The sequence below is a fragment of the Nannobrachium achirus genome (assembly GCF_963921795.1).
Source record: "Nannobrachium achirus genome assembly, chromosome: 1".
NCBI lineage: Eukaryota > Metazoa > Chordata > Actinopteri > Myctophiformes > Myctophidae > Nannobrachium > Nannobrachium achirus.
Genome location: NC_137810.1, coordinates 18,288,286 through 18,312,035, shown reverse-complemented (window position 1 = coordinate 18,312,035; position 23,750 = coordinate 18,288,286). Strand labels below are relative to the sequence as shown.

General features: G+C 43.5%; 2 protein-coding genes and 1 pseudogene across 3 annotated transcripts in view; all 3 read left to right on the top strand.

The window, feature by feature from the left end:
* Positions 1 to 10,422: 10,422 nt before the first annotated feature.
* LOC308284434 (aspartyl aminopeptidase-like) lies at positions 10,423 to 11,847 on the top strand (the record flags this gene model as incomplete). The annotated part of the gene is made up of 1 exon (XM_080725051.1): positions 10,423 to 11,847. The coding sequence occupies one exon, from the start codon at positions 10,423 to 10,425 to the stop codon at positions 11,845 to 11,847; it is 1,425 nt and encodes a 474-aa protein (XP_080581177.1).
* Positions 11,848 to 14,622: 2,775 nt separating this feature from the next.
* LOC308286488 (eukaryotic peptide chain release factor subunit 1-like) lies at positions 14,623 to 15,957 on the top strand (annotated as a pseudogene). Its single transcript has one exon. The product of its transcript is annotated as a eukaryotic peptide chain release factor subunit 1-like (transcript).
* Positions 15,958 to 18,211: 2,254 nt separating this feature from the next.
* lrrc7 (leucine rich repeat containing 7) overlaps positions 18,212 to 23,750 on the top strand; it is a gene marked incomplete at both ends in the record, with an annotated part of 119,054 nt that continues 113,515 nt past the window's right edge. Inside the window, one exon of the mRNA XM_080724821.1 lies at positions 18,212 to 18,236. Coding sequence (XP_080580947.1) covers positions 18,212 to 18,236 — 25 coding nt within the window. The remainder of the gene's footprint in view (positions 18,237 to 23,750) is intronic.

The following is a 23,750-nucleotide window of genomic DNA, read 5'->3' as shown; positions in this document are numbered from 1 at the left end:
AAGAACCGACAGTGGCTACGCTTTATTGCGCCCCTGTTACCTAGCAACACCCATTCACAAAATGCCATATAAGGCAGATTGCAGTATGGTTGCTGAATGGAGAGAGTGTGAGGGAGAGAGAGAAGGGGGGGGGCGAGCACAAGGAAGAAAGTTAACAAGGGTGAGATACTAAACGAGACAGAAAGAGCAGTTTTTTACTGTTGTTTTCTTGCAGATTTTGTTCTTTATTTGTATACATATTTGTGTCTATGGGGTTAACATTACTCCAATAGACCCCCAGGTGTGGTTATAATATGCAAATAGGTAGATATTTTTGAGCGGTGCTCCTGGAAGGAGCTAAGCTCCAACATCTGGCTTTGTCCGGTTCCTAAAAAGGTCCTGAAGTAAACTGAAGCGTGGCCTACATCTGACCTAGATATGGCCTACATCTGGCCTAGAAATGGCCTACATCTTGGCACAAACATCTCAAAGTTTGTTGTACGTAAAAGGAAAATGTGCGGACCCTAAAGTAAACTGAAGCGTGGCCTACATCTGGCCTAGAAATGGCCTACATCTGGCCTAGAAATGGCCTACATCTGGCCTAGAAATGGCCTACATCTGGCCTAGAAATGGCCTACATCTTGGCACAAACGTCTCAAAGTTTGCTGTACGCCCAGGGTCATATTGGCCAATCACGGCACCCTGTCTTAGTTCTTAACTTTCACTATGAATCCATGGTGAAAGTGAATGACACGAGGATGCTGCTGTGGGCGTGTAGACCCTCGCATAAAGCTGGGCAAGTCAGCATGAGACTTAACGCTGGGAGCCAATAACTCAATTTCAATCTCATGGTATGGCGTGTGACGGGGTGAGTCAGAGTCCACTTGAGAAAATCTCATTCGTTCAGCATGAGCAAGCAGCAGGTGCTCACCTCCTAACCCGTGTCTGATGTAATTCCCTCAAGCTCACATTAGTTCCCTGTCTCTCTTTACTGGATGGATAGAAATTGCCGTCCAACACGTCTAAACCATGTGTTATTTTGCCCAAGCAGCCGTCGTCCAGCCATTCAGCCAAAGAGCCGTGCCAATCTATCTCTCCAGTGGGAGTGACTGACTGACTGGCTGGCCCGTGACTTTCCCCTATAATACTTAACAGATCTTCAGGCTTGGAATAGAGACCACGCTACGTCACAGGAGATGGCTTTAATCTGCAGCTTTTGGTCCTTGGGAGGGAAAAAAAGAAAAGGAAAGAAAAAAGAAAACAGTTATTCATGAAACCATGTTTCCATGGTAACAGTGGATATTTCATATTGGCAGGAAGGAGACCCTAGGAGGCTGCTTACCGCTCTGCTCCCCTCTGTTGTGTTCTGCTTGCGTCTGTTTAAATCAATGCTTTGTACAACTTCAGTGTACTTGCTGATGAAAACAGAACTCACCCTTTTTACAATACAGAACCATACAATGACAGTGATATATGAATCACTTGGCAACACGTACTGTACCTTCCCAGGTAACTATACAACCCAAGTTTCTGCCCAAGTTCAACATCACTTTAACAGATTCCCTCAAACAGATCCTGTTCTGGTTAATGAACCCTTTATGCCATTTTACTCACAATTCTAATCTAAATGATCTGCAAAAAAAATAATCTGAAATCAAATTATTTTCAATGTTGAGCCTAGCCTAGTTTATTTTAGTTGTTATAGTTTATAGCCTCGTTTATTTTTATTCCAAACCTGCATTTTAAACTAGGGGAATCATTTTGGAGGTGCACTGCGCCATAGGTTCCGGTCACGGGTTCCGGCCACCTAACAAAGTTATTTCCAATCCAACCAGATCGGAAACCCGAAAATTGTATTGATCCTGGGCTAGGTCCTGTAGAGGACCCAGGGTTTCCGCCACCGTTATATAGGCCGGGCGCCCCGCCCGGTCTGATATCGCCCCCGCCCGGCCAGACGTCCAGGGAAAATGATGCAAAATTCCTCCTAAAAGCGTACAGGCAGGCGACACGGCTCTGGAATGTGTTCAAGAATGTGCATGCATCCTGCCTCGCTGCGCTGTCTATCAGCGCACATTAACACCAGATAGATTTGTGTTACATAGTTGTTATTTTTTATTCTTTTGTGCTGTGCTGTATGGCTGCAGCGTGCAGAGCATACACCATACCCCTTTTTTGCAAAGAGACTTCACGTCGTCGTCATTAGACACACACACACACACACACACACACACACACTTGCAGAGAGAGGGAGAGCTATATTATTAGCCGACATGCTAACAGTGCCGCTATGTGTCCGATGGGACGCGATGCCAGATGAGAACCACAACAAAAAGTTTTCATCATCTTCACCTCCCAGCGAGTCAACAGTTTGCAAATGCGGATCCTACATGCTGCCTGCATTAACATTGGATATGTTTCTTTAGCCTACTTGAACGGGGCAATAGTGTTCCGTTTCTCTCTCGCTCTCTCTCTCTCTCCCCCCCAGTCCCTCCCGTACGAACGTTGTGCAGTGCAGGCTTGCTGGCGTGTGAGCTTGATGAAAACCGCTAATCTACAGGCTCACATTATGCAAAAAAAAGACGTGCATCCGGACGCGATGAGCGCTCAACTGCCTGCAACTAATTCAAAATCGCGCAATGCAACCCGTAAAGCGACATGCCTCATTGTGCGAACATGAAGTGACTGTTATGGAGAAACTAGTCTTTAGCTGTGAGTTTTCTCAATCCCCCAAAACAGGCACAGGAGTAGCGCTAGGTAGAGAGGCGCGTGTGTGTCTTTGTTTTCAAAGAGTCAGAACAAACTCCTGGGCTGGTGATCAACACTGCTTTTCCGACGTTTCCTCCCAACAGCGACACATATCCACACGTTACTGAGCTGCATGTGTGTCCAGCCTGCTTGCAAGTGTTTGTGTGTTAAGATAAACACATCTCCAACTCCGACCGTCTAACTTTGCTCAGCGTTGCCATGTTTTGTTTGTGAGAGAAACAAGCAATCAGGTCTATGCAAATAAAATGTATGTTTTTGTAGTGGAGTAAAGGTACAATATTTGGATCCGAAATTGTGGTGGAGTAGAAGGAATCAAAATACTGGAAACTGGAAATAGACAAGTAAAGTACAAATACCTTGAAAATAATTAAGACACTTCTCTTTACTTCTTTAGGCCAAAAATTATAAATGTTCTCTTATTATTTTGAGGGCAAAAATAAGAATTAATATTAAAAATTAAGTGAATTAATTACTGGAATTAATTAATTAATTATCAAAAAAATTCGGCGCGAGATCCCCCCCTGATCAAGACTTTTTCCTGCAGGAAACCCTGGGACCACATTTCTGAAGTGGTTCTCTCATGTGACACCCAGTGCCATTCGTAGCGTTCTTGTGTAGATGCCATCCAGGGCCCTTTCTGACCACTTAACCCTGCAGCCTATATTGGCTGCCATGTTAAAAACCATTACCTTTTATTTCTTTATTGATTATTTTATATTATTAAGTGTGTTTTTTGTACCTGTATTTTAAACCTTTCTAATACTTATTGAATGTATTTACCAAATACCCACCTTGGGTGTTGGCCAGAAAGAGGATATTCCCTGATGGGTTTACCTTTGTCCCAGTCTCTATAAATGCAGGCCTTCCATGCCTGTCATACCCTGAAGAAGGCATTTTATTGTCGAAACTGATGCAGATAGTCGACCTAATATGTTAATATATCTGTGTGATGTGTCTTTGGGTTCTCAGCAAATAGCTAATAATATTGTTTAGTGGGTTTTATTCTCCTGCAGCAAGGGTTATAACTTTTAAGTAGCCCAGGTCAGTGCGGATGCTCACCCATAATTGAATTACCTCACCAACCTCCCGGGTGCTTTTTAGAATCTGACCATACATGGGGTATCAGGCACTTAACATAACACGTAAATTAAGAATTGTCATGTGGAGCTTTTAGCATGGGTAACTTTTCAATGTATTGATTGTCATATGTACTTTCTTTGACATACAACGCTGGTCAATTAGCTGATGAGAATGGTGCCATCTGCCTCCTCTATCCTCTATTGTGTGAGCTTGCTTTAGGGTCGGCTCTGGCCCATATAACGGGTTGCTTATTGTCAATCGGGAGTCATTGTCAACAGAAACGGAGGTTGACATGGCTCCTCCGTACCGGTCCGGAGCTAAATTGGGGAAACAATGTTGTGAGTTCAACATTAAAAGGAAAATATGCTATTTGCTGAGAATTGGACAAGAACCTCAGAAGAAGAGCTTTTACTTTGATTAAGGACTATACTTTTGTTTGGATGATGAATAAACAAGGAGAAACATTTAATTTTGAAGTTCTGTGGACAATCCCTCTTTCTTGATATTAGTATCTCTTATTAATATCAGTATTATTTTTCATGTCAGATGCTACAAAACATTGGCAAAAAATGAAAAATAAAGTTACTGCATCGTGGCTACGAGCTGTGCAACCTCTTTGCAACTTATTAAGTGTTGCAACTCACGGCTTCGGTCAAATATGAATTAAACACAGATTCCGAAAATTCTAATCTATCTGTCATTTATCTAACACCAGAACTATCACCACTTGAAAATAAAGTGTTGAAGCGACACACCACTCACAAGCATCTGCACTGTGTTTTGTTTTTATCCTTCTACGTTTATTTTCAATAACATCTTCAATCAATCAATCAATATATCAATCAATCAGTCAATCAGTCAATCAATCAATCAATTAAAGACTCACCACTGTTCATATATCACATCACCTGATCATGTTGAAGTCTGCAATCATGCATTACAAGATTATTCCTATAATCCCTCGCTTCTTCTATGATGTAAACTGCGTAAAAGTAAAAGTAAGTAAAATAATGCCCATTTAAATTACAATTGTTCTTTTCTTATTGATACAACAACCGTATCTACTATTTGAGTGTTCTTGTGTTAAAGGCTGAGGTTCCCATTAGCGTCAATCACATGTCATCGTTTATTTGTAGGCTAATATTATTATATTCTCAGCCCACTTCTGAGACATGTTTGTAGTGAGAAACAGTGAGGACCTATTGTCCTATGCCTGGTATATGGTCATACGGTTGAAAAAAAGTGTTGCTATAAGCCTGGGGTCTTCACCGTTTGTCAGCCCAACAACAACCGGCCTACAGTATATGAGAGAGAGATGAAGCAGATACCCCACCACACACTGCATCAAATTTGATAGCTAGATCGATACAGAGATAGCTTCATAGACTTGTTTCGTTTGACAACACTATCATCATCAATGTAGGCTATGTTGGATTCATGTTAATGTGTATTTTCAGACATTTAACCCTACCCTCAATACTTAGTAAACCTGACCTTTCATTCTTTTTTTCCCTCTACACCAAACCTATTTGCCGAAAATAGCCGATATACTGCGAGGTGTTGTGAGTTTGTACTGTAGATCGGCTATTTTTGGCTAATGATTCCCCCTGAATAGGGATGCTAGGGTTCAATGGTTCATGTAAAAGAAAAGAAAATAAAGAAATCCTATTAGACAAAGGTTTGACTTGTAGCAACTCTGAGGACCCCTTAGGGGTCCCGCACCCCCTGTTGAAGACCCCTGCTATACGTAAGCAACAGGAGTGCGCGACAATTCAGAAACCCTAATGCTATAGGTGTTCTATTCTTATTTTGAAATGAAACATTTCCTATTTCACTTTAGACAGGCAGACAAAGCACTTACAGTAATGGACTGCCTCGCAGGCGAATAGGCAGGGAAAGACCTGTGGTTACTGAGTGATGTGTGAATATGTCTCTTTGAATCACATTATTAATTCATGTACGTGTCACTTACTCATAAACTAATAAAATCATTCACCTATTGCCGCAGCCAGCCCACAGTCTGTACTTGCGTGCGTGCGTGCGTGCGTGCGTGCGTGCGTGTGTGTGTGTGTGTGCGTGCGTGCGTGCGTGCGTGCGTGCGTGTGTTTTGATCTCAGGTTTCAGATAACATTTTAATTTTTTTTATTCACCGCACATTAAGAAATGTTCTGTTCTGTTCTTCTCTTTGATCTTGTCTTATGTTTCTCTGCTCTTCTGATCTGCCGTGTAAATATGAGATGAGAATGAATATATTTATGATGATGAGACCTTCTTATGAAGCTGTACTGGCGCCCCCTGCTCATCATCTGTGTTCTACAGAAAGCCTGGACCCCCACTTTACAATTCTGCATTCATCAGTCTCGGCGGGACAGAACGGCAATAAGTGATGCCATTGGCGTAAACCTAATGCATCCATGGATGCACTGCTAGGCAGTAGGCATCAGTGATCGTTTCTCTTTTCACATTGTGATTTGTGGCCACTGGCCATTACAAATTGGTGATACACAATCCTAGTGCCAGGACTAGGAGTGGTGGTGGTGGGTGGCATTTATGTGATAAAGATTGACCATGGGTGTTTGAGGCATTGCGGTAATGTGTTTTGGTTTGAGATGGATGGACCTGTGGCTTTGCAGGCCAAATGTAACCTCTTATAGTTTTAAATATTATGATTTTGAGATGCCAAAGGTGAAACATTAAAATTACAGATTTAATGTCTCCTCTATTCACACAGCTCCCTTCCAAAAGGTCTGTCTGTGCTGGGTGCAACACAGCATCATATTCTGTTACGTTATTGTGTTTAATATCACAATCCCAAACCTATCAATATGATTACTACTCCTATGGAGCGCAGAGCAAAGTGTTGGTGATATGGGCTTAGACCTATAGAAAAGAGACAGAACACTTGTTTGTAAATATCTTCATTTGTGCCGAGGGCAAGTGGAAACTGGAAATGCGGCTTCACCAGAAACAAATGTGCAGTAGGATGCAGATTCTATTGCTTTTTATAACATTGTAGTTCTGAGAGTAGGTTAAAATCGCCGTAATATTGGCACAGGAAAAACAATCAGTGATCTCCCCTTCAATCTGTGATATACAATTCTCTCACCAGCCGAAACGAGCCTAGGTCGTGAACTCATATCTCAAACATAGTGACATTGAGGGATACTTTATTTTAAATCTTTAGTCATTCAGTTATTTTTCTTGGAGATACATTTTGTTGCCAGGCAATACTGGCCAAAGCTTTGCATGCTATTAACCGGGATTATCAGTATTTGTTGCCTGGCAACATTAGCTCATTGAAGAGTGTATCCGTAAGTATTGATACTACTGGGGCAGAGCTTCAAATGTTCAATGACTCTAGTCTTTTAGATAGAGTGATCACCACCATCTACTGGTCTACTGCCCCTAGTCTGAGTGTGTGTGTGTGTGTGTGTGTGTGTGTGTGTGTGTGTGTGTGTGTGCATGTGTGCGTGCGACTGTGCGCCTGCTTCAATCTCCAGCTGTGAGAGCTTTAACCATGACATTGTCTTAACACGCAATCTTTCTCAAACTTCACAGGCGATCTAGTCCTGCCAGGATGTGCTTACCAGTGGTGTGTGTGTGTGTGTGTGTGTGTGTGTGTGTGTGTGTGCGTGTGCGTGTGTGCGTGCGTGCTTGCACACACAACGACTATGAGTCTCAGTACCCTCCCAGTCAATGCCCACTGTAGTGTGTGATCTAGTTATCAATGTGGGCCCAGCATCACTGTCAGTGGGTTTACAAACAAACAGATACACTCAGTTAAAGTAATGCAAACAGACAGTCTTAGAGGCAATGCGAGTTAGAAGGACAAAGACACACAAATACATCAAACAATCTTGGTGGCGGAGAAGCTGCCTTAAGCTCAGGTCTAGTTCTGTCCAAACTGGCCGGTGTAAAACATAACACTATAGATTAGCACAAATATATAGGCAGTTTCAGTTTTCCGTTGCTGTTGTAAAATTCTGCTCCATGGTGATCGCTAGATAAATATAGCACTGTAATAATGTGCCAGCTGATCCAATCCAATGTTTCACATCTGACCTTGTGATGGCCATAGAGGACATAGATACAATAGATATTTGGAGCCGAGTTCATAGAGCTTATATTCATTCAAACTCTCTCTGTAATTATGATTGTATAACTGATCCAGGTTTGCGCTTCTAAATGAGGCTGAAATATGAAAAGCAATCCCTTCAAGAAAAACTTCAATACATATTTTGTAATGTTGCAGACTAGAGTATTCTTAATTGTCTCTGCCAGGCCGAAGGCGTGGCTCTAGACTATGTTTTCGCCCCTATCGGTCGGTGTGTCCGCCTGTCTGTGAGCAGCTAATCTCGTGCACCGTTGGAACTGTCGGCGTGAAACTGTGCACGCAACTCCCTGGAGGCCAGAGCAGAACCTCTGCCTCAATGTTTCCAACATGCCTCATTTCTTTCCACATCCCTCTGTTCTAGCGCCACCAGGAACCTGGTTCAGCTGATTCTTTATATATATTTTTGGTCCAAACATCACACAAATCGGTACACTTTATCTCTATAATTATGTGGTCAAAATGGATCAGCCCAGATTTTTGAAGCGGTGGAAACCGCTTCCAATGAATGGCTTTGTGTTTATCACGCCCATATATGGTCATTTCAGTCCAGAATGAACAGGTTTTTTCAAAAACAGAATGTCCGTTACCTCCAATGAATGACTTTCTGTTTATCACGCCCATATATGGTAATTTCAGTCCAGAATGAACAGGTTTTTTCAAAAACAGAATGTCCGTTACCTTATGTCCATATATGGTCACTCCAGGCCAGAATGAACAGGTTTTTCCTGTCCCGTACGTGTAAAATATCAGTCCAGAATGAATAGGCTTTTTCAAATATGCAATAGGTCTCACTTATTGCATAGGTCTCACCTATTGCATTGGATTGGTGAAGCTTCACATGACAATTCAACCCTATAGGTAATAGCATGGTTTATATACTAAATAATTATTAACTTTGCTATAGTCAGCATGGAGAGGAACATCTACAATTTGATCGTCTCATCAAATGACTTGGTTTCATGTGCTATTGGAGGTTTTATCTGTCCACCGCTTCACTTCGAAACGAGGTTCGTCTTGTTATATTCCATCCCAATTGGCTTGAATTGGCTTCCAAGGTTTGCAGGAGTGCCCCATAACTTCCATAAGAAGCAGTTTTCCTCCTGCTAATACAATGATTGCAGCTTCTAACAAGTAACCGAAAGGTCTTTTCTGTCTCAAAATGACTTGGTTGTGTTAATCAGCCATGCAGTTATCATAAAATAATGCACTCTGTAGAGGTGTAATTTGCCTCTGCAGGGTGTATTCTTTTTCGATAACTGCATGACCCAGAACAGCAAACAGGCATGTACTTGTACAGTCTGTGATACATCATTTTATCAAGCACACAACTGGTATCTGTCATTTCTTATTTTGTATAAATATCTACCTACAATTTCTCCATTCATATTGGCTGACCAAATAGCTACTCCGTAAGCAAGATCTTTGGCTAGCATTGCTTACCTACATAATATCTGGGTGAATGTTTTTAAAAGTACTAGGCCTATGGCTTTAAGACTTTTTGGGCTCAAGAAAAGACTCTCGGTGTACAGAGACAGACATTGACTGACTGACTGACTGACTGACTGAGAGAGAAACTGTCTGAGACAGACTTTGATTAATCTGGTAAATCTTGAAGAATCCCAGTGCTGTTGTTCTGGGCTTAAGTATGTCCACACTCCACAGACTGGCATTGCCAACTGGCCCAGATAATAATTATAATAATGGATGGCATGGCATTAAGATACTATTGCAAGTGCTACTTTTTATATTTTTTAACAGTATGTCAACATATTTTTTAGCAGAGCACATTACAGTTTCATACAGAATAGCAGAATATCCTTATAACATGCCCATATAGAGGGTCGAAGAGGGTTTTTTCTTTTCTAGAAGAAAAGAAAAAACTTTTCTAGAAGAAAATTAATCACACATTTAAAATGGTAGATGCCAAATAGAAGTAATAATAATGTCTGTGTGTCTGTCTTTTTTGCATGACACATTCCAAATTGGGATGACATTTTCCATAATAATATGAATAAACACCTGAATGATGCCTTTGGGCCTCAGACTGAATTTTTGTTGTAACCCTGGAGGCCTTCGGTCAGCAACAGTCATGCATTTCTTTTCCAGACTTTGGCCAATTTGAGCTTGACCTGCCTGATCTTGTCTGGTTTTCCTGGTGCTTAAAAGTTGTATTCTCCCCTCAAGAGTCAGGAGCTTTAACCGCACTTCTCACGAGCTGGAGTTGATGATGTAGAAGTATCAGATACGTATCATAAACGATGATCAGTGCAACCACACTTGCAATTTTCCAGAATATTATTTTCTAGTGTATATTTGACTTTGTAATAAAACTTACATTTTAAACAGCAAGTCATTATATGGATATATGGCAAATATGCAGCCCAAATATGGAAACACAGATGTCATAGACAACTGACATCATAGACGGCATGCATTGGGTGTCTTTCACCAGCGAGTGCAGAGGTTGAAAGCCCAGTCAATGTATGAACTCTCTGATCATGAAGGGCTCCAAAGACGCCGGTAAGACTGCAGCCAGAGAGTTCCTGCAGTTTGCCAACAAAGGGGTGTCACCATACCATGTGGTTGAAGAGTGCAAACGGCATCTGTTGAGAGCCGGCTTCCTCGAGCTGAAAGAGTCCCAGCAATGGGATATCAAACCCTCTACCAAGTACTTTGTAACCAGAAACTACTCCAGCATCATCGCGTTTGCAGTAGGCGGGCGCTACCTCCCAGGAAATGGCTTCTCTATGATCGGGGCTCACACAGATAGTCCCTGCCTCAGGGTGAAACCCCGGTCTAAAAAGACCACGCAGGGTTTCCTGCAGGTTGGCGTGGAGTGTTATGGAGGAGGCATCTGGAACACTTGGTTTGACCGTGACCTGACCATCGCCGGTCGCGTCATGGTCAGGATTGGAGAGAAGCTGGTCCATCGCCTGGTCCACGTCGCCAGGCCTATTCTGAGGGTCCCCCACCTGGCCATCCACCTCCAGAGGGACATCAACGACTCATTTGGCCCCAACAAGGAGAACCACCTAGTGCCCATTCTAGCCACTGCCATCCAGGAAGAGTTAGAGACTGGCTGTGCCTCCACTGGGGGCGCAAGCTGTGCTACTACCACGGCAGAGAAACATCATTCTGTGTTGGTGAAGCTGTTAAGCTCAGAGCTGAGCGTTCAGCCAGATGCCCTGCTAGACTTTGAGTTATGTCTGGCCGACACCCAGCCCGGGGTATTAGGAGGTTTGTATGAGGAGTTCATCTGTTCTCCTCGCCTGGACAACCTCCACAGCTGCTACTGTGCCCTACAGGGCTTGGTGGAGTCCTGTGTGGGAGGTTCTCTGGCCAACGATCCCAACATCCGTATGATCACCCTGTATGACAACGAAGAGGTGGGTTCAGAGAGTGCCCAGGGGGCCCAGTCCAACCTGACAGAGTTGATTCTGAGTCGTCTGGCCTCCAGCCCCGGGAACCTGACGGCCTTCCAACAGGCGGCACCACTCTCCTTCATGATCAGTGCCGACATGGCCCACGCCCTGCACCCCAACTACCAGGAGAAGCACGATGACAACCATAAACCAGCCTTTCACAAGGGCCCAGTGATAAAGTTCAATAGCAACCAGCGCTATGCTACCACAGCTGTCACTGCCTCTATTGTCAGAGAGATCGCTGCACGTGTTTGTGTGCCCCTCCAGGATATGATGGTGCGCAACGACAGTCCGTGCGGGACCACCATCGGCCCCATCCTGGCTGCCCGCCTTGGCATCCCCGTGCTGGACATCGGGGCCCCCCAGCTGGCCATGCACTCCATCAGGGAGATGTGCTGCACCTCCGGGGTGCTGCAGAGCACAAAGCTCTTCAGGGGATTCTTTGAGCTGTACCCTACAGTGAGAAGCCTTGTAGTTGTGGATTAGAGAAGTGAGGATGCATCGTTGAATCTCAGACGACCTCTGCAAATGAGCGAGACGGTCCACTTTTAACACATGGAGTGCCTAAGACGTCCCCAGGCGTCTTAACCTTCCCTGGAGTGCCGCGGGACCGTTAAGATGTCCAGCTGGTTACCATGGTAACCAATAGCCAGCGCGCTACCACGGCCGGGAGTGAGGGAAAATACTCAGTTTCCCATGATGCCTCGCAAAATACACTTCCGGCGACATGCAGCTGTCCATTAACTTGTCATCATCATGGCTGCAGAAAAATGGATACATCTTGGCTTCTTTTCCCATATCAAGTTTTTTGTCAAAACGGCCTGTTTTCTATGGACGGTTGTATTTTTGCTTCTCCGCGTGAAAGAAAAGACGTTCATTGGCCTTGAACGGGACCCCTGTGAACATAAAGGTCACATGCTGTGTACACGCAGCCCTTGAAAATCTGTTAAATATAATAGGAAAAAAGCCTTGGCAGTAATTCACATTAGTTATGGCAAAACTGGTGCATTCAAAGTGTTAAAAGACAAAATAAATTATAAATCCATCATCGTTCTTTTCAAGATGTTTTTATTGGAATTGGAATATTCCCCAGGGGGAGTGAAAAACAGCCACTTAAAAAAGAATACGTATTTTAACGGCACAAATCAACACGCAATTTAAATAAAAGTAATATAACGAATACAAAATGTATAAAATTCAAAATGTATAAAATAAAAGCAAAAATAAGATTAAGATCAAGATTCCTCTATTTGTCACATACATTGCTGTATGCAAGATTTGTTCTCCGCATTTTACCCATCTCTTGGTGCGGTGAGCTGCAGCCGTGTGGTGATCTAACCCCCCAATTCAACCCTTGATGCTGAGTGCCAAGCAGGGAGGCATTGGGTCCCATTTTCACAGTCTTTGGTATGACCCGACCGGGGATTGAACCCTGACCTCCCAGTCTCAGGATGGACACTCTAACCACAAGGCCATTGAGCCAAATAACCGCATAAAGGGTAAGTTATCCAAGCAAGTCTAAGCAGAGGGTCCCCAGAACCAACTGAAAACCTCAGCATCCTCTATTAATAATAACAATAGACATATACAATAATGCATTTATTTGATTTATAATGCACTACATTTGAAGCAAATCTCAAAGTGAGAAAGAGTAAAAACATAAAAAGGCTCTGAGGGACCATAGCTAAGTGGGTGAGGCAGCCTAATCCAAGGTCACCTGTTCACGTTCTGGCTCCGGTCTGTGTCAAAGTGTTCTTGAGCAAGACCCTTAACCCCTAACTGCTCCCCCGAGCACTCATCATAACCACCTGCAGCCATCAGCTGGGAAAGCCGAAACTGAATTCACCCAGTGGGATTTAAAAAGCCTCCAAGTACTGTATGCCTATTTCCCCATGCATAATATAACCTGGTGAGTGCTGGGTATCCTAGTATTCAATCAGCCAACATTTTGACAGTAGACAGCCACTTGTGGCATATTATCTCATTGCATTCTTCTATCTCCTCTGTCACTACTACTACAGTGATGTAAGTTTGTATTATGTTCTCTTTTTTTGAGCGGTGCAAACCGCTCCTATAAGTGGCTGTGCGTGTGTCTGTAGCCTTTTTCCTCAGCGTTTTGCCATAGTAAAATGTGTGTATGTAGCATCATGTTTGTCTAGTGATGTCATATGCCGTATGTCTGTAGCCTTTTCCTCAGCGTTTTGCCATAGCAAAACGCGTGTGTGTAGCATACCCTGTACATCCTAGACTCAAATCCTGGTCTGAAGACGTTATGCAAGCATGACCACCGCTCACTTCACATTGGGTGTGATTTTTTTCTCCAAATTGTCCAACCTGCTCCAAGGTGCTATTTTTCCACTTTTAATAATGCAGCATTATATTAATTTATTGCTGTTTCTCTGGTAAATTGAATTGTTCCTGTTTATAGCCACATTGTGAGTCCATGTTTATCATTACCTGTAATTCTAGCATATCGCGAGACTTCCGGCTTACGCTTATAGTGTAACTGCTATAGCGTCGAAAGAAGTCCTGGGGTTATTACAGCCAGTATATACACAACGTGGCAGCGTGGTATAAATAAATAAATAGCAGCAAAAGAATATAATCTAGTTAGTTATTTATACCACGATGCCGCGTTGTGTATATACTGGCTGTAATAACATTTCACATTTCAGGTGTACATGAACCACGTGACTGCTGTTGTTTCAGACCCCTCATGGGCAGAACTCTCAATAAGCAAGGCTCTGATTTTCAAATTGTAAGATGGAATTCATTTGTAGGTATGACTCGCGTCACAGCAACCACACTTGCAATTTCCAATTGGATCTTCCTAGTTACTTGCGCCAGCAGAGTGCGCAAGTAGGCTACTGTGTGTCCCGTTATGTACATGTACAGGTATCCGGTTATGTCAACACCAACAAATGCAACCTGATATAAATCAGAAGGCAAAAGTTGCCACCTCAGCAGAGTGCCCACTTGCCCACTCACATACTGTACATACTTGCGTGCTCTGCTGGCGCACAAGTAGGCCATACATGGCCACGAGTGCACAAGGCTCCATATTTGGGTGTAGATGTGCATTGGACTCTATATGGTTATGGTTGAGTCATAGTGACATAAGCATGATGTCAGAGGTCCGCCAGTAATATATAGGATAATGACCTGAAAGTCAACATAATTTCCCCAACCACCGATTGGGCAAGCTTGGCAGAGAGCGTTGTTGCTTGAAGGCGGCAGACGGTGAAGTGATGCAACAGAAAGATGGCACACAACTCCAGCGTGGCAGACGACAATGTAGAGATACGGAGAATGAAGTGGCTGATCAAGGATTTGGAGGCTGCCCGTGGTTATGGCACCAGTATGATCTCATTGATCATTCCTCCTAAGGCCAAGGGTCAGATATCTTGACTGTCCAAGATGTTGGCTGATGAGGAAGGCACAGCCTCCAACATCAAAAGCAGAGTCAACAGACAATCTGTGCTCGAAGCCATCGCCTCTGTGCGGGAGACGCTAAAATACTACACCAAAGTCCCGCCTAATGGTTTGGTGGTGTATTGTGGCACAACTGTGACAGAGGAAGGCAAAGAGAAGAAGGTCAAAATTCACATGGAACCATTCAAGCCAATCAACACCACCCTGTACCTCTGTGACAACAAGTTCCACACCGAGGCATTGGCAGCCCTGCTGTCTGATGAAAGCAAGTTTGGCTTTATTGTGATTGATGGCAGAGGGGCCCTGTTTGGTACACTGCAGGGAAACACCAAAGAGGTGCTGCACAAATTCACCGTTGACTTGCCCAATAAGCACGGCAGAGGAGGACAGTCAGCTTCGCGCTTTGACCGCTTGGGAATGGAGAAGAGACACAACTATGTGAGGAAGGTGGCTGAGACGGCTGTCCAACTCTTTGTGTCCAACGACAAGGTAAATGTAGCCGGGATGGTCCTGGCTGGCTCTGCTGACTTAAAGACTAAACTCTTTAAGTCTGACATGTTTGACCCGAGGTTAAAGGCGAAGGTGCTGAAGCAGGTGGATATATCCTATGGGGGAGAGAATGGTTTCAATGAGGCCATCAAGCTCTCCGCAGACTTCCTCTGCGATGTCAAGTACAACCAAGAAGCAAAGCTTTTAGAAATGTACTTTGCAGAGATCGAGAAGGAGAAAGGGAGGTACTGCTTTGGGGTGGAGGACACACTGAAAGCCCTGGGAATGGGAGCAGTGGAGACCCTCCTCATCTACGAGAATCTAGATACTATGCGATATATTCTTTGTGTGCGCGGCGCAGAGTGCAATGGAGCTGATACTGACGAGAAGACCTTGTATTTAACACCAGAGCAGGAGAAGGACAAGTCCTATTTCACAGACAAGGAGACGGGGCAAGAACATAAGCTCATTGAGAGCATGCGTCTGCTTGAATGGTTCGCTGACAACTACAAGAGGTTTGGAGCCGTGCTGGAGACAGTCACAGACAAGAGCCAGAAGGGGTCTCAGTTTGTCAAGGGCTTTGGAGGCATCGGGGGTATTTTACGGTACTGGGTGCCTTTCCAAGAGGACGAGGATGGTCTGGAATTCGATATGGAAGAGTACGAGAATGTCTAGTTCTAATACCGGGAGGAAAGAAGAGAAGAAAATTACATGTCTCTTTTGCAGCATGTGAGAGAAAGGGGGGCAGACACACTTTCCGACACCATTTGTATGCACAAACTTGCAGAACAGACTTAAAGAACCTTGGACTCTGCTCACATACGTTTTCATGTTAGCGGGCGTTTAATGTCACAGACGTGACATGCCCATATACAGAGACCACTTGAAATCATATTTCTTTTCTTACTGGTAACTGCTGCTGTTGTGGATGACAAAGTAAATTACTAGAACTGCACTCTGTCGAGGTGCCAACTTGCGAGAGAGTGTTTTCTACTGGTGATTCAGTCCGAGTGTATCAAAGGGTGCGCTCGTTTTATTGTCCACGACATTGCAAGCGGCGCGAAGGCCAGCGGACCTTGGTCCTGCTACTCGGACTGAAACACCAGAGGAAAACACCATCCCGCCAACTTGCACCTCACGCTCAAGCAGGCCACAGATGGCCGATTACAGTACTTGCGCCCTCTGCTTGCACAAGTAATAAAACAAAACAAAAAAAGAAAACCAATGGTTACCATTACAAACTCAACTCCCATATCAAGTATCCAATGTAAACAAGCCTGGATGATGTGAGAGACTTAACAGCTGCCCTCCGATTCCTTATGGAAATGTATAACATAAAAAACTAGAAAGATGCAATTGCAAGTGTGGTTGCCTATTTATTGTCCGGATAGCCAGATTGGCATGGGAAGCTTGACCAATCCTCAAGCTAGCACCACTCCCCCTTGCTGCTTCCTGGTTGGCTAAAAGTTATCCAGAACATTAATGCTGCTTCCTGATTGGCTAAATGTTATCCAGAACATTAATTCTGCTCCCTGATTGGCTAAATGTTATCCAGAACATTAATGCTGAGAAACCACACTTGGCCCTAACACTTGTGTATACTTATTATGTTCAAACAGTTCATATTAGATCTTGAAACCAAGCTGCATGGGTGACAAGGGTTTAAGTACTTAAACTATGCAAAATGTTGTCAAAGTAAAAGTTTAGGGCGGAAAGGTTACTAGTAGTCTCCGCACTCCAGTTAACCAAGTAGGTTTAAATGATTAAACCCCAGTTTACTTTGTCACAGTGCTTCATTGACAAAATTATGTTTTTTGAATCAATCGATTGTAGGGCCAATGGCAGGGGCTAGTTCTCCATCCATTAGTTAGTAGGCCTATAGAACACATACTCTAGATCAAGATCAGTGGGAATATCATGCACAGAAGTCATCCTTAAACACTATAACACACTGCTGTAAACATTATAGCATGGCATCTATTCTGTGTGTGTGTGTGTGTGTGTGTGTGTGTGTGTGTGTGTGTGTGTGTGTGTGTGTGTGTGTGTGTGTGTGTGTGTGTGTGTGTGTGTGTGTGTGTGTGTGTGTGTGTGTGTGTGTGTGCGCGCTCGCTTCACTGTCTGTAGAATAGCTACACACGTTTTAATTTTCCACATACACATTGTACACAGATACATGGACATTGGACACACAGTGACACAGTCATCCCTGCCCTGGCGTCCTCGTTCCATCTTCATCCATCCATCTTCTCCCTCTACTCTCTTCTCTCTCTCTCTCTCTCTCTCTCTCTCTCTCTCTCTCTCTCTCTCCTATAGAGGGGAGGAGACGCTCGTTTGACACCGATCGTGAGGAATAGCCTTTTTTTTCCTGCAGCGCGGCGGTTAACGGGGAAGGGCATCGTTTTCGAACGGAGGAATGTCCTCTCCGTGAACGGATCCATATTACCCAGTGTGATTTGTTTCTAACAACTCTTTTGTACGGTGTCTTTTCCGGCCGTTCCATCACTGAAACACCGGGAGCATGCAGGGCTCAGTAACGAACTGACATCACCGAAAGCAGCAGCATCTGCTGGAGATTTTCAAGATCTCGTTCAGCGGTACTCTGATCGGCCGGGTTTAATGCGACTTGGGATATATAAACCTCATTTATCTGATCCTGTCCGACGCGTCCGTGTAGTTGGGAGTGGATTATTGACGCCGCTGGACATCGTCGCTATTGTTTTGACATCATATTATCCCGTTATGATCTGCCCCTTCCATCCATTTTCTGAGCAGTGCAGGAGTAAAGATGCCTGGTGATCATCGCTGTGTGTGGATGTCAGGTGGCTTGGCAGTGGTTTTTGGTTCTCATTATATAATATAACCGCTTGATCGCAATCAGGCCAGAGGGATTCTTTACTGGAGAACTGCGCGTCCAACACGACCCTGCCAGATGGATAATTACTCTTCTCTGCAACGTAAGTCAGGACACATACACTCTGATCTGGTCCACAGAGTTAGGAGTTCTCCTTAACGCTATGTCACCGCTATGAGCCCTTTAACATGAGACCCGCGGTCGCCCAGGCTGCTCAGCCACTCGTCTGTATTCTGTAATAAAAATAAAGAATACGCTTTTGCTACGCACCAAAACAAAGACGGTTCTAAGAAGTTGAAAGCCTACTTTCTTTAGTGGCAACACTCTGAGCCCCCCACCTCACGTCTAAAATACACTTTTTGTCCAGAAAAGAGAATATTTCACCGGAAGTTTTAGCTACTCCACACCGCCCTCTACAGATCTTGTCAATAGAAAATCCCATTGACCAGATTTTGCCTTCCGGTGAAAGATTTTCTTTTCTGGCTAAAAAGGTTTATTTTAGACGTGAGGTGGAGATCTCAGAGTGTTCCCACCAAGGGAAGTATGCTTTCAACTCCCTATTGACGTCTTTGTTTTGATGAGTAGAGAAACTGTATTTTTTATTTTTACTATTGACGAGGGTGCGCAGCCTTTCCTGCGGGCGCAAAGGCTCATCATCATTGACAGTGACATTATAGATTTTAGGAGAACTCCTTCTAAAGCTATGGACCAGAGCTAAGGACACACAGCCTATCATGATTATTATGACAGCATACCTTATTGTCAATCAATCACCAAATGAGTTGTTGTACATTCTTTGTAGCTTGCGCCCGAATGCGTTACAGTAGCCTATGAGCCTTGTGTTTTTCATCTGTGCGGCGACAACAAGCATCGTGTCATTGCCGGTAATTGGGGAATTATTCATGCTATATCTACCGTGGTGGTCCCTGCATGGTAGCAACAGCGTTTGATACGGATTAGATTCACAGGACAGCACGGCCTATCAGGCTATCAGGCTCTAATGAGTAGCATCCTGTTCTAATGAAACTGCCATCATGACTGCGGGCGAGGAAGTGAAAGAAAGTGGTGCCATGTTATACCGGTGATTCATTAATATCAACCGTATTAATTAGTCAGTTATTACACACACACACACACACACACACACACACACACACACACACACACGCACACGCGCACACACACACACACACACACACACACACACACACACACACACACACACACACACACACACACAGACCCCCATTTGATCATTTGATCTGTATCTGTAGGACCTCACACATTGTAAAATCCTCATGCAGTTTTCTCTGTGTACAAATGGAACCAAGTGGACCGCAAGTCCAAGTGGGCTCATTAGTCATTAGGCCCTTGAGACTGAGCCAGTGTCATATTGCCTACCCTGCTGTCCTGGTACAGTAGCTCTAAGACTTTCTGCTATGATAGCTTCATGTCTGCCATAATTGTGACACAGACGCAGGCACACACGCACACACCGACATACACACATGAGCGTGCACACACCCTGACATGCACACCTGTTAAATCTATCCGCCTGGGAGGATTCTGTTTTGTTAGCCTATTATGCTCATTATTTTCTCTATCCCTTTTCGCTTGTGGTGACACATTTATCAGCAGTGTTATTTTACACCTGAATGGTTCATTGCTACATTTATGTATGTAGAAGTTAATGGTCTTCATTCTCTCGATTCTAATTTGTCCATTGACAAATAACAACCTCTTCCCTTATGGGAGATTTTGCACCTTGCCCGAGACAGTTGCGTTTCCACCAGCATCAACAACCAAACATTTAAAATTGATCATGACATTTGTTTCATTAACAAGCAGTGGCGCAAGCTTCCAACAGTTCCAGACACCCGTAGAATATATGCCATCCATAGATAAGTGATGCTTGTCCTGACAGCTTGTGGAAATGCAATTTCCAATTCCATTTGTGTTACTTACTGTACATTCCATGACAGAGAAGGAGGGAGAGAGAGACTGGGGTGAGGATAAGGCAAGAATGATGTAATATAGGCTATCACTTTCTCATTGTAAACCTTCATAATATCTTAAAGCTCCAATCTGGGATAAAACTGGAGCATTAGGCTCTCCTCTGCCGCTGAGAAAGGTGCTGAATGGAGAGGTGTGTGCTCTCCAATCCAGTGTTGGCTCACATATCTTGGTTGCACTTGCAGCTTAGAGTACACATGGCACTGTCATATCGCAATGTTTACATCATCATACAATGTTATAATCGTGTCTAATTCCATAACTTCAGTAAATATTATGTTCATATTCACATTATTTGGTCCGTCTGACATTTCTACTCTTCTGGATACTGCAGAAGTTATGGATTCCCACTTTTTTGTAGAATTTCAAACCAGTCTAAAACTAAAGTTAAGCAACATAAATCCCTGTGTGTACAACAGGTGAATTAGTAAGAATTCTGTAACAACTTTAAGCATTTAAAAATATGAAGCAAAAAGGAAAAAAATTATATTTTAGTTGTAGATGGGTATGGACTATGGAGAAGGTTTGCACATTAGCTAGGTTGTTTCTACTGCTGCTCAGTGACACTGCCACTTCTGCTGATGCTGCTGGTTGCCTAGTGACTGTATCCATGGAACCAGCTCCCATCGTCATGGTGATGGGCCAGGTGAAGGAGACCCAGAGAGGATGGGGCAGAGAGACACAACCAAAGAAGTTACAGTGTAAGACAGGGGGCCAGAGACAGAGGAGGCAGGCTGATGCATTTCATTCAAGCACATACACATTGCCCACACAGTGTGAACCATGGAATCAAATGGGACCCTTTAAGCCACCTGGACAGACTGTGGGGAGGTGTTTCACACTAAACACACTCAGTTGTGCATTTGTGGATAGTTGAATGTTTCACACACTGATGAACCCAGCGCTTCTCCTCAATGTGCTATAGTCTTTTCGTGTGTGTGTCATAGTATGACTTTGTTCTTTCGAGAGATTCGTTACAGCATAATCAGTATGGACTTACAAGAAGAGAAAGGAGTTTAACCTAATGATACAAGAGCATTGGTGAATGCTCCTCCTGCTGAGAACGCCACATCAAATTTGTCTTTAATTAGTGGTCTAATGAATGAAGAAATCAGTATTGGAGAACATTTCTGAATTTGTTCTCTCAGTAATTTTCTAACGTGCCTGTAGAATTAGGACTGGAGAAAGAATTCTCAGTGTTGATTTACCACTCTATCTAGCTCAGATAGTATAAAATGGAGTGTAAAGGACCCATAATTATGGGTCTGTGCAGCTCCTTTAAGGGTCCATTTTGGGCCCATCTTTTACAAATGGCACAAGGGGCCCGTTTGAGTTTGACTGCAAATTGTACTTGGAATATCTTAGAAGGGCATTATGCAGTGTGTATTGTTATAGAAAGTGTTGGGCTACTTGGGAAAGTCACTTTCAAAATGTAATACATTATATTACTAGTTAGCATATTTTTATTAATAAATTACCGTACTGGTGGCTTACTACCTTTCCGTTACTTTAACCAAAATAATCACAGAATTAGGCATTATAAAATCAAATAGGATACGGTCGGGCAGTGAGTGTAGTCATCAGCACACACATACTGTACTCTCTCTCCCTGTAAAAACAAACTAAAAGTAAAAGTACAAATAGAAATATTGTGTTTGTTATTCTTCTAAAGAATACAGATAAAAGATATCTTACTCTTAACTATTTCTCTCCCTCTTTCTCTCTGTCTCTCTTTATTTTTGATATCTTCTATCTTTTGCATAAATGGCAGGAACATTATCTGGCAACAAGGTAATGTCACTTAAACAGGGATTTTGCTAGTAGGATCATCTGGCAACAAGGTATCTCTTTACTCTAAGTTAGTAGCACTGTCCAGAACCAACTTCAACTCATTTGTTTTTATAGAAGTTTTGGCTGGTGTGTGGATTGGCTTTGTAACTTGACACAATGACAACATCCATTACTGAAAGCCACTGTTAGATTCAGGGGCAGATCTACGGGTGGGCCTGGGTGGGAGCATCCCAGAACCGGGGAGCGAGTGTGTACCCCTTCAAAATACGCACCTGGTTTATTTCTTTCCCTTTTGCTGCTTGCTGAAAGCAGCCGATTAGACATTGAGAAAAATGTTCATATTGACTCATTGTCATTCGAAAAATGTATATGCAATATTCATATACCCTATTATTAAATGGGCAGGCCCCTGGTAGAGAAATGTTGTTGGGACTTTTCCGTAGATTGTGCTACATACATACATAGGCCTAAAATCTTCCATATACTGTACATAGAAAATATTAAAACTAAAAAGAATACATTGAATTGAATGACAATATGTTATAAATAATATATACAAATATGCAGTGATAGGGCTATACGTTAATACTTAGGGACTTGTCTTTGACAGGCACAGTAATTATATAATTAGCACTGCTTCCTCTGCCAAAGTTCCTACTTGCATAAATGTCCTGCAGAGCCGGAAGAGAGCATCCAGTGGTACGTCCCGCAGACCTCACCTTTTGGAGTGGTCGTAGGTCCTGATAAGGAGCTTTGCCCATATACCATATGGCCATGCCCCCTGCCAGGGTGCTTTGAGTTGAGGCAGGTAGAAGGACCTTTTGATATTTTTTGATACCTTGAAACCATGGAACAGTATTCCTGCTTGGCATGGGTTGTCTTTACAATTAATCCACACCCAAGAGCACTCTACTGAATGTGACTGCAGTCAGGGTTTAGATATGCCTATGCGTGAGCTGTTTACAGTGTCTGTGCACATTCATGCATGTAACTGTGCAAGTGTGCATGAGGAGCTGCATATGTAACTAAGAGCATGTATATGTGTGCGTGTGCCTTTGGGTTTGCATGTCTCTGTGTGTGTGTGTGTGTGTGTGTGTGTGTGTGTGTGTGTGAGTGGGGGGGGGGGGGTCTTATTGTGGAATGCTGACAGCGCATTTTCCAGTCATAACACTTTTAGAATATAGCCTAAGCTGTGAAAATCTCGCCTTCTATTACTTGACACAGCACCCTCCCTTCTGTTCCTAACTTCTACATGCCTTCACTGGTGTGTGAGTGTGAGTGTGTGTGTGTGTGTGTGTGTGTGTGTGTGTGTGTGTGTGTGTGTGTGTGTGTGTGTGTGTGTGTGTGTGTGTGTGTGTGTGTGTGTGTGTGTGTGTGTGTGTGTGTGTGTGTGTGTGTGTGTGTGTGTGCGCATGTGTGTGTGCGCGTACATGGGGTGCCTGTGCTGTGAGTGAGAATGTACAGCTATGGTTCTCTTGACGAAGGTGTACATTTCTCTCTCTTTGTCTCTATCTGTCTCGTGATCTTTGTGTATCTTCATACAGCGTGGTGTATATAGGCCAGTTCCCCGTGGTCAAGTGGATTCTGTGTCCAACTTCCTATTATTGTACTGAGCTACTGGTATGACGGTGGTATGATGGTGTTGTGCTGCTGTACCATGCGATTGGCCCGGTTCATTAGGTATTCATCATGTCCGTGAACATGCAATGTGCTGTTGAGGAATCTATTCTACACTGCAGTGCTACTACTGCTAGTGTACATGAATTGCCACCCATTTTGCTTCCTGTAAACGACTCATTAAACAGGTTGGTTC